The following is a 12,096-nucleotide window of genomic DNA, read 5'->3' as shown; positions in this document are numbered from 1 at the left end:
CATCTAGTGGAAAATTCAGAACCTGCAGGGCAGGCTGAGGGAGATGAAGAAAGAGGTAGAGGAGGTGGGAGAGTTGGAGGAAGAGGAATGATGTAGGCCTTTGGATCCAAGTATGCACGGAATGAGTATTTTAAAGAACAAGAAAATGAATAGATCTGCATACATTTTCTGCATCCTGATTAATGCTAATAATAGTAATTTTCACAATTGCTCAGTATGTACTCCGAATGAACAGAAATTACATAGACAAGGACAAATACACCTTTACACTAGTTTACTGACTTCAGGATTGAGAGTGTGAGAGAAAACTGTGAGCGGATCCTTATTTTAGGGTAATCCAGACCTTTGTCTAAGGGACAAAGGCTCAAATGAAGGAACTCTAAGGGGGGGGGGATTTGACAGCTACCAAATTTGACAATATTTCAAGAAACCGCTTGCTTCAGTTTATTCAGGTGCCTTTGGTTCAGGAAAAAGAGTTACGCTTGGTTAAAATTTTTGTTGCTCCGAACTGCTGCTAAAGTAATCACAAAACCACAAGCTCACAAAACACTGTAGCCTGGAGAAGGGAGCTCCTGCCTCTGAGACCCTCTGATCCCACTGCCTCGGCAGTTGAGGAAGGGAACATTTAACCTTTCACCAGATTTAGCTGAATTTGGTAGGCTCCTGGGCATTCCCTAGGTTTTCAGCATTACCCAGCTGATTCCCACAGGATGAAAAACAATGCTTTGAGCTTGGGGAAAAAGTAGTGCTTATTGAAGGGTAAAGACCACTGAAAACTCTAACATTTGAGGCATTTGTGCAACTTTTGGCAGACAAGTGGCCACAACGAAATGTGTTGTTTTAAATCACAGGCTTTCAATGACCATATTGTTTTCAGCTGATCTCCCTGGTTTGTCTAACTGGTTTACCAGGAGTCTGAACTCTTGTTCCTGTTGGTCACAATGAGTAAGGAACCAGGAATTTTAGGGAAGCTGTTTCTGCCACCTGTACACACTGGTTTTGGGCTGCTGTGCCCTCCTAGGCAGAGCCAACACCCTTGTCATGCAAACTCTTGGGGATAAGTATAGGCCTGTATGAGATAGCTATCAGGATATGAATAAAACTGTCATGTAATGAAGCATGCAACAGTCTCCTTATCCTTTAAATGTAGGTTTGAATGTTTTCTTTTCTTTCTCTGCTTCCCTCTTCTTTTAAATTTCTTTCAAACATTTATCGGTTTATGTTGGCAACCCCTGTGGTGATACTGGCACTAGAGTGACCAGAGCAACACTCACTTAAGTCTAATCTCATCAGATCAGAATTTTTAAGGCATGTAGATAATGATGGATGACAAGATTTGATCCATGACTTATCCAAAGTTGTGAGAGATCACTCTTTTGCAGAGAAAAATTACTTAAATGGATGTTTCTAATCTTGCTTCTACTATTTTGATTACACTGCTAAAAGCCCACATTGCAGCCCAGGGTTCTCCTCCTTTAGTATCTGAATTTTGCCCACTGTTGCTTTGTATTTTCATGCCCTGAAGACCACACAACTTGCGATTTTGTAGCAGCCCCTTATCATTTCTGTGGTTTGGTACACATCATTTGTCCAAAAAGCTGACAATCGTCCTAAGACTACTTCCATGCTGCCCTGTTGAGTTAATCATCCCTCTCCTTTGCACTGTCTTGGCCTGTGTCATTGCTAGTGTTGCCATTTTATTCCAGTATGATTGCTCACCACATGTTCCTCTGCACTCTCAGGGGGTGAACTCCTTGACATTCTGAGTGCTCCTCAGCTGTAAACCCCTGTCATGGGGCTGCAGTGAGAACTAAGGTGTGGCGAACCGAACTGAAGCTCTCATGGAACCCAGAGAAGCCCTTCAGACTTCATCCCCAGATCATTCAAGGGTTAAATAGACACGAGGAGTCCTTCTCTTACCTTCTTTCCAGCTATGTAACCTCCTGAGGCTCCAAAGCTTTTGGTGAATGTGCCCATAAGCACATCGACATCTTGAGGGTCCATTCCAAAGAATTCCACTACACCCCGGCCAGTTGGGCCCACAGACCCAATACTGTGAGCTTCATCCATGTAGAGGTAAGCCTTGTATTTCTTCTTCAGAGCCACGATCTGGGGCAGATTCACAATGGAACCTTCCATGCTAGGGCATAAAGGGAAGTGCTCATCACTGGTGTGTACCCTCGCGGAAAACTGCACCGGTCTCCCTCTCCGTATTTCTCAGACAGCCTGGCCTAATGCCAGGCAGGGATGACAGGGACTTGCCACTCCTCTCTTCTTAAAGGATATTTTATTTGGATATTATATTCTCAATCTTATAAAGCTAATCTGGCAGTATTTTATATAAAAAATAATTTACATTCAGTGGGTTTAAGTGCTTTGAGTGGTTATAGCTAATTCCCAAGTAAACACTCAGCTCACAGCATGGCTGATAAATTTATTTGTAAAGACAACTAGTTTAATTAGATGGATCATTATGGATTTTGGGTATTTTTCTACTTTTAATTACATTGCTCCACATGATCTATCTTATCAGCCTGCCCCGGTTTGTTTGGCCAGTTCTGACTGACCTAAACTCAGTGCTTGAACTGCCAATGATTGAAAGAAGGAATTAAAAACACACAAAGTAACTTTATTTAGGATGCATAGTACTAATTAAAGCACAATAGAAAGTTCTTAGGATCTCTTATTCAATACAGTCACCCCCACTTATTCTTGGGGGCTATGTTCCAAGACCCCCAGTGGATGCTTGAAACCGAGGATAATCTGAACCCTATATATGCTATGTGTTTTTCCTATACATACAGATCTATGATAAAGTTTAATTTATACTTTAGCACACTAATAGATTAACAATAATTATTAATAAAATAGAACAATTACAACAATATACTGTAATAAAAGTTATGTGCATATGGGCTCTCTCTCTGGTCTGATAACCGAGATGACTAAGTGACTGATAGTTGGAGGGAGTATCCAGCGTGGACAGTCAGGACAAAAGAATAATTCATGTATGGAAGGTAAATCTCATCATGCTACTCAGGATGGTGCGCAATTTAAAATATGTGAGTTGTTTATTTTCGGAATTTTCTATTTAATATTTTTGGACTGTGGTTTAGCACATGTAACTGACGTGGTGGAAAGCAAAACTGCAGATGCAGAGAGGACTGCACTCACTGGAAGTCAAGGGTTCACCTGAGGCATGTGGTGGTGTCCCCCTAGGGCCATGGTTCTGTCGGGAGTGAGCGTCAGAATCCCCTGAATGGTTTATTAAAGCACAGATCACTGGGCCTCAACCCAGAGTTTCTAATTTAGTAGGTCTTGGATGGGCAGAAGATGCATTTCTCCCAAGAGATGCTCGGAGTGCTCGCTGGGGACAAAACTTGAGGAACCACTGCTGTAGTTTTAGCCCTAAGCACTTAATTTTTCATGGTATTGTAAATTGAAAAGCATTTCAAGTACTCCAGCAATGGGAAAAATATGAAGTAAATAAATAACTACAATGATAATTTATATTTACATGTCACCTCTGGAACTCAATGGATTTAAAAGAACTCTTGACTTGAATCAGTTCTCAGAACACTTGGTCAGCTGTGTCTACGTCGCACAGTTTTGACTATGCTGACAGGCACGTTCTTTGAAAACACACAGACTCGCACCCTCACCACACGAAGGGGTTTGTCAGACAATTCAAGCAACCCGTCAATTTAGTTCAAGAACTAATCAACTGACGCAAACAGGGTTGAACTTTTCCTTTCTTCCTAATTAGTTTATTTATTAAAGTCAATACATTAAAAAAAAATAAACTTAAGTGTTAGGTCAATTCAATCAAAACAGTCCAGCTGGTTGTACAATTACCGAGACCAATGGTGTTGGTTTGAAGGGTGTATGATGATCGAGGGTGTGTGTGTGTGTGTGTGTGTGTGTGTGTGTGTGTGTATATTTAAAGGACTTTGTTTTTTTAAAGCAGTTTTAGGTTCATAGCAAAATTGAGTGGAAGATACAGAGATTTCCCATATACTCCAAGCCTCACACATATGCATAACCACCGCTGTTATCAACATCCCCCATCAGACGGGTACATTTGTTATAATCGATGGGCCTACATTGACACATTATCACCCAAAGTCCATAGTTCACGTTAGGGTTCACCCTTGGTGTTGTATACTCTATGGGTTTGGACAGATGTATATAATGTATCCATCATTATATCATACAGACTAATTTCAATCTCCTAAAAATCCACTGTGCTCTGCCTATTAATCCCTACCCCTACCCAACCTTCAGAAATCACTGATTTTTTTTTTATTGTCTCCATATTTTGTCTTTTCTGGAATGTCACATAGTTGGAATTATACATTATGTAGCCATTCTGGATTAGCTTCATTCACTTAGTAATGTGCATTTAGTTTTCTCCCATGTGTTTTCATGGCTTGATAGCTCATTTCTTTTTAAGGCTGAATAATATTCCACTGTCTGGATATATCCCAGTTTATTTATCCTTTCACAGGCTGCATGGCACTTTGGTTGCTTCAAGTTTTGGCAATTATGAATAAAGATGCTATAAAGATTTATGAGCAGGATTTTTTGTGGATACACATTTTCAACTCTTTTTTTTTTTTATCCTTACCCGAGGACATTTTTTATTTTTTTTTATATTTTGTTCAGATAGAGTGGGAGGGAGAGAGAGAGAGAGAAACATCGATGTGAAAGGGACACATCGAGTGGCTGCCACCCACACAACCCAACCAGGGCTGGGGACAAACTGCAACCGAGGTACATGCCCTTAGTGGGAACCGAACCCGGGTCTCTCGGGACCGCAGGCCGATGCTCTAAACGCTGAGCCAAACCGGCCAGGGCACATTTTCAACTCTTTTAGGTGAATATAAAGGAACATGATTGCTGGATTATATAGATAAGAGTATGTTTACTTTTGTAAGAAATTACTAAACTGTCTCCCTAAGTGTCTATACCATTTTGCGTTTCCACCAGCAATGAATGTGACACATCCTCACCAGCATTTAATGTTGTTAGTGTTCCAGATTTTGGCCATTCTAATAGGTGTGTAGTGGTATCTCATTGTTATTTTAGTTTGCATCTCTCTGATGACACATGTGGAACATCTTTTCATACAGGTGCATTTGCATCTGTATATCTTCTTTGGTAAGGTGTCTATTAAGGTCTTTGGTTCATTTTTAATCAGGTTGTTGTTTCCTTATTGCTGAATTTTAAGTTATTTTATTTATTTATTTACTTATCCTCACCCGAGGACATTTTCCCATTTTTTTGTTCAGGTAGAGTGGGAGGGAGAGAGAGGAACAGAGAGAGAGAGAGAAACATCGATGTGAAAGGAACACATCGAGTGGCTGCCACCCACACTACCGACCAGGGCCGAGGACAAACTGCAACCGAGGTACATGCCCTTAGCGGGAACTGAACCCAGGTCTCTCTGGACTGCAGCCCTACGCTCTAACCGCTGAGCCAAAGCGGCCAGGGCAGTTATTTTATATTTTAGGTAACAGCCCTTCATCAGATATCTCCTTTACAAATACCTTCTCTTATCTGTGGCTTGTCTTCTATTCTCTTGACACTGTCTTGTGCAAAGCTGAAGTTCCCAATTTTAATGAAGTCCAGCTTATTGCATTTGTGCTTCACACAAGGTTGTTCTGAATGGCTATTTTCAGATTTCAATGAAATGAAGACCAAATAGAGTCATTTTCTCTTAGATTAATCACGTGCTAAAGTTGTTTCCATCGAGGAGGAGGAGGTGCAGCCTTTTGATTGTCTCAGGTTAGGTTGTAGCCATACCACTTATTCATTGAAGAAGCAGATGACTTAGATGATGTTCTGTGCCTCAGTTTCCTCATATATAAAATTATCATGATGATAAGACCCTCCTTATAATGTCTTTAAAAGAATGACTAGAAATAATGCTGGTAAAGTTTTTGAACATAGATGAGTGCTCATTGGGTTGTTCCTGTAACCAGCAGGAGCCCAGGAGGAAATGGTTGTGATGAGGCCTAACCTGACAAGGTGGGAGCCCTTGACAGTGCTCTGTGTTGCGTCGTCTAGGAAAGAGGCATATGGATGTCATACATAATAAATGGATCTATGCACCCAAAATTCTAGAATTTTCTTCTCATCTTTAAAATGGTAACACAAATATACGAAAAACCTGACATGTCACAAATAACCATTCTCTGTTCTGGAACTGAATTTGGCAGGAACCAGAGTTAATGTTGAACAGTTTGCAGACACTCAGGGCAGCTAATTAGCCATCCTTTGCTGGGGCTGGTCTAGCTGATGTTAGGAGCCTGCCCACCTGGTTTATATTTCTCCCTGTAAGATTAATGACTCTACGATACTGCTGATTTCTGGAGTTAATGCAGGGCACACGTGAATCTAGGGAGAACTCAGCTTTTATAAAGAGTTGTATTCACTTGCACTAAGTTTTTATTTTCTCATTGTGACCCAGTTTGAATTAAACCTTTTCCTATAGGGGAATGCTGAGTTTGATGCCCACATAAAAGGCTATCTAGGCTATTCCTGTGAATTATTGTCAAAACTATATAGAAAACAAGAAGAGCGTTTTATTCTTTCTTCCTAAATGGAAAGTTGTGTTTTCTTTTGATTTCAGAAAATCAACTAAAATACAACTGTAGGTAAGATAATTCCACCAGTTAATTTTGAAATCCTGTGCAGGGATTTGAATTATCCTTAAATCAGGAAGCAGTGAATAATTTCTTTATATCTTTTCTATTATATAATGTATTAGCTAAGTGACAAGACTCTTTTTTTTTTTTTTTGCAATCTCTCTCTCACCACCTTCTCTTCCACATATAAACTATATGATTCACCAGCAGGATTAGGAATTAAACCAGTAGTTTGTCAACTTACCTGGTGGAAAAATCTCCTTGGTGGGCCCAAAGTACAACTCAAAAGAAGAAAGGAAGGTGAACAGAGAGAGCAAAAAGAGCTAAGACTAATTAAAAATAGAGTAACTAGTGTTTTCTTATTCTTTGTCTTTATTTCTTTAAATGATAAAGGTATAGGTTAGAGATTACTACTGAAGTTCTTAATCCTTAAACAACTACATTATTTTGAGGAGAAGAATGGCTTATATTTTTAGAGAAAACGGCATTCTGAGACTTTAGCATTTTTTCATATATGCGTTTTTTTGAAGGGCTGGATATTATTTTTTGGTTAATTTTATTTTGAAAGTTTGTGTTACAGCTATGCTACTTTATATCTCAGGCTATTTGGGAATCCCTCTCTCTTTCTCCAGTATATTTTTGAATAATTTTTAGATTTCTCAACCACAATGAGTCAAAAACCAGACTTCTCAGAGACACAAAATTAGAAGAGTATGACTTTAAAACAGTACTTCAAGGAAAATACAAACCAGAACACCAAAATATTACTATTGTACATTTAAACCAAAAATCATGGAGTCATGGAACTTTAGACTTCAAGTTTCAGTCTTCCTATTTCACAGATAAAGAAACTAAGGCCTTGATAGGTAAATGCTGAAAGTCAAATGGATGACCTTGCAGTTTCCATATTTACTTCATTAGATGTGGACACATTAGCTGACTGTCCTGTTTACACTGGGCCTCTGTCCCAGCAGGGCCACCTGGTTTGAATCCCAGCTCTGTTTCATCTCAGTTATCTGCCCTGGGGAAGCTGTCCAGGCCTTGGAGCCTGGGTCTCCATCCTTACAATAACCTTAAGAGACCTGGGAAGGCTTACTCAAGATGGCACATGTGAAACGTTTAGCAGGGAGTAGAAACATGATCAATGTGAGGTCCTTCCTCTGAAACCCCTCTTTGAGGTGGGTGAAGAGCAAATGGCTTCACTACACAGATGGCTTATTTTCCAAGTTGCAACTTCCTCAACTGAAAATAAATTTAATGATGAAGGATGCTGTCCTTTGTTGCAGACTTACTATGGGCTAGGCTTTGGCAAGCACTAGCTTATCTGATCTCATTTAATGCTTACAAAAGAATGTTAGCAAGGGCACCTGGCTGTAGGCAGCAACAGTGAGATTTAAATCCAGGTCCCAGGCCTCTCTCCAAATCCTGACTCTTCTACATTCTATATGTAAATAATAATATGTAGATTATTTATGGATGGTGACATTACTATTATTGCTGTTATTATTATCATCACAACTGCTTTTGTGGAGCTTACTGACTTCTTGGCCTTGGTACCTAGCCTTTTCTACCTGTTACCTGCTTGAAACTTTCTAATTTGGCTGACTGCTCTCCTTTGGAGTTATGAGAACATTAATTTATGTGAGCTCTCTATGGTGGGAGAATTTTGTTCATGGTGGGAAACCATAAGCAAGAGATTAAAAAAATCTGGGACTGAAAGTCCAAAGGAGGTTTTGTGTAGATATCAACAAGGTATGTGTTCATAGAACATCTCTAAAAAGTAGCAGTGCATTTGTAAACTACTGATTTCACACTCCTAATTCTGGCCCTTTGGGAAATCTGTGGCAAATAATTTTATTTTCTGTCTTATAATGAGAACATCCACATGTCCTAGACCTCTATTCTAGGCTAGCCTTATTTTACAATTGAGGAAATTGAGGTACAGAAGACTATATAAGAGGTGCTCTGCTTCTAATCTATGAATGAAGCCTGTTAGTTCACAGTCTTATTTAAAGACAAGATTTCTGTGCAGGTGAGATCAAAGGAACCTCTCTGTGACGGCAGGTCTGTGGAGACCGCACTGTGTATATATGCCAGGTGAATTGACCATGGGGGTAGATTCCCACCAAAGGTGGCTGCCTACAAGTCGTCCCATCCCTGTACATATAAGCTCTTCCTCCCATCAAGAGGTAGGCTCTATTTTCCATCCTTTTGAATCTGGGCTGCCCTTGTAATGTGCGTTGACCAGTAGAGTGTGGCAGAAGTGATACTGCACCGGTTCCGAGCCTAGCCCTTAAAAGGCTGTCAGCTTTTGCTTTTCTTCTCTTGGAATCCAGCTGCCGTGTTGTAAGGAAGCTCTGGCTTAATGAGATGAGCCTATATATAGAGAAGGCACTCCAGTGAAGAGAAGAGAACCAGGCATCTCAGTTAACAGCCAGTACCAAGAGCCCAAATGTGTGAGTGAGGTCAGTTTCAGCTCCAGCTGAACTCCCAGCATAATACAGCCCCGTTGAATGACCCCCTATCCAACACCGCATGGAGCAGAAAAACTGCTCAGTTGGTCCAGACAACCAATGTAGCATGGGTAATAGCAGCTCATTGCTGTGTAAGCAATTATATTTTGGGGTGGTCTGTTATACAGCAATAGATAATAGAACAGTCATCATGACTAGAGAAGCCTAAATTGTGTTTTTGTGTCATGCTGGCTTAGAGCCAGAAGTCCACACCCGGCTTCCCTGTTCTCCTGAAGTCATGGTAGAACCCAGGCCCAGTGTAACCATTAACAAGCCCTGCTGCTGGAGTGATTTCTTTAGATGTTAATGGGAATATCTGAGAGTAAAACACTGGTGGCCCACTTAATTTCAACCATGATCAAAGTGCTGAAAATTCAATTTCCGTTAATGGAGTAAAGTTTCATTTATTTTTAGTTGGATTTTGTTTACTCTGGTTAATGGAGATGCTCAGTCTGCTCTCCCTCAGCTGATATGTGCTCCTGCTATTCTGGCCCAAGTGACAGGTGTTTAGATAAGGGCTCCCCTATGGGCTGGCAGCTGGCATAAATCTCATAGAAAGAAAGATCTAGGCTTGCGGTTATGGCAACCCAGAGAAAATATGAGATTATTTCCTAAAAGTAGCAAGTTCGGGGCCAGTGAATAGTTGATTCATCTGGACCCCAAGGTCTTTGAAACTGTGGGGCAGCCAACGGTAGAGGAAAGAACCAAGGCAGGTGACCCAAGGCTTGACAGCTCACACAAATAGCTCTAGCTCAGATCTCTCATAATATCTGTATCTAACCATTTTTTTTCCTCCATCTGGGAGAGGTCAGACTTTCCCCATTTGTCATCTTTCTGTGAGCTTCAGAGTGTTCAAATGTCTCTGGTTATTTACATACCTGTAGACGCCCTCCACCATGATGAGAATCTTTTTCCAAGCTCTGTGGGTTCGAGGCTGGCCGTAGATTACAGCATCTCTCAGGAGCTTCTCAAGGCTTTGCATGTCTTTAAATAATACCAAAAAAAATGAGTCAGGAGAGGGTTTGATTATTTTTCCTCCCTCATTATCTATTTGGGGAGGTGCCAGATTTTTTAGGCTCAGGCTGAGATCTAAATTTTCAGAGAACACAACTGAAATCGGAAAACATCTAGGGGGATAGAGGGGTACAGTTTTTAATAAAATTGAAGTCTGACAAGGTGAATAGCTGGGTTTGTGTAACAGGCAGAATAAGCCTAGAGAGAAAGAGGCACATGGCTCATAGGCCCTTAAAAGGCACTCCTTTCCTGCCTTAGTAGAGATGGAAATTCTGCATTCGAAGCATCTCTTAGGCATAAACTTTCTTGGCAGGTTGAATGGAACTATGAGAAGTATAATTAACAACACTTGTTTCTAAAATGAGAGCACGTTGGAGGCTAGCAGAGTTTGCATGGGGTGGCAGTTCACCTCCTATGCTCCGGGACTCTACTGGTGACATTATTCAGTTTCAGAGCTGTTAAAACTAAGGTGGTGGGACAACTAGCCTGTCTTTGCAAAATATTTGGAAAGTTCTGGACACATTAATAATAGCTTACAATTACTGAGCCCTATCTGCATTCCTTCTATGCACATTTTTTGTAATTACTCCTCTCAGTGACCCTAAGGAGCAGGTATCTGCATTTTATGGCTTAGAAAACTGATGCACAGAGAGGCCTGGTGAATTGCCTGAGGTCTATGACCATAAACTACAGAGTCAGGATTTGAACCCATGCAACTTTGTACCTGACCCACATTTGTAACCACTACCTTTGCTGTGAGAGCCACTTCTCATTCTCCATAGTAATGTAGAACAAGCAAGGATGAATGTCTGCTAGATTTTTCTTGTTAACTTTTGATGTCAAATATGATTAATAATGACTTTTTATTTACCTGAAATCAGATGTAGAGGACTGGCCTTTGGTTGATAGACCCTTGGGAAAGATTGACCTACCAACCCAACTGTGTGTGTGTGTGTGTGTGTGTGTGTGTGTGTATAAACCTGCAAATCCTAGAGAGAAAGAAAAATAAGGCAGAGAATTATATGTATGTTTTTTACACTTATTATATTCCTCCTATATTTCTTTGCAGTCCCTAAGCTTTTCTTTTTTTAGAATCTGATATGGAAGTACTTTAGACCTAGAATCCAATTTTAATTGGAAAAGACAGGGATACTACCAAACTGCTGACTTGACTGTTATATAGTGGTCACTAGGCATTAGAGATCCCATTTGAAATGCTCACAAAGTGGAACTTAGCAAAGATAAATCTAAAACAGCACAGTCAATATTGGTTTTAGCTACTGCACACAAGCTCTCAAGAGGCAGGTATTCATAGTTTTATCACTGGTCTAGACTCAAGTTAGCTGGGATTCTCGATCTAAGTGGAGATCCCTCAAATTTGTCTTTAGTGCCCAGTCTGTAACTGGATCTGCTTTCGGGTTCCCCCCACAGCTGGGTGAATGCATCGGCAAGTGCATTACTTTTCCACACTGCTACCCTGCCACCCCCAATGAGGCCATGAAGTATTTCTTTGAAATAAAATTGTGGAGGTACTAGAGGCATTTTTAAATTGATCCACTACATTTGAGCTAACCACATTCAGAATGGAATGCAATTTAAAATTTATGAATTGTTTATTTTTAGACTTTTCCATTTACTAGTTCAGATCATGGTTGATCAAGGGTAACTGAACCTGTAGAAGTAAAATCGTGGATGGGGGCGGTGGTGGTATTGTAGGTATCTCAAAGGCCCTTCCTAACTACCCCCTGCCTATCTTCCTGACATAGTCTCTCAGGTTCCCCAACACACAGCTCCCCAACTCTCATTTATGCTTTTTTTCTTTTGTCTATCTGGGGAACTCTCACCCATATTACTTAGGCTCAATTCAAATTCTTCGGGCTGATATAATACAGATTTTCTTTCTTCTTGGTGTCCCTGAT

The 12,096-nt window shown here is 40.5% G+C and overlaps 1 protein-coding gene across 1 annotated transcript in view; it reads right to left on the bottom strand.

Annotated features, from left to right (window-relative positions):
• Positions 1 to 12,096, bottom strand: part of SPTLC3 (serine palmitoyltransferase long chain base subunit 3) — a 135,419-nt gene that overhangs the window by 36,655 nt on the left and 86,668 nt on the right. Inside the window, exons 7-8 of the mRNA XM_036245291.1 lie at positions 10,042 to 10,147; positions 1,921 to 2,140 (exon numbers count right to left, since the gene is read on the bottom strand). Of these exons, the coding sequence (XP_036101184.1) occupies positions 1,921 to 2,140; positions 10,042 to 10,147 (326 nt within the window). The remainder of the gene's footprint in view (positions 1 to 1,920; positions 2,141 to 10,041; positions 10,148 to 12,096) is intronic.

Source organism: Molossus molossus, unplaced genomic scaffold (genome assembly GCF_014108415.1).
Source record: "Molossus molossus isolate mMolMol1 unplaced genomic scaffold, mMolMol1.p scaffold_m16_p_6, whole genome shotgun sequence".
Classification (NCBI taxonomy): Eukaryota; Metazoa; Chordata; class Mammalia; order Chiroptera; family Molossidae; genus Molossus; species Molossus molossus.
This window is presented reverse-complemented; position numbering and strand designations above follow the sequence as displayed.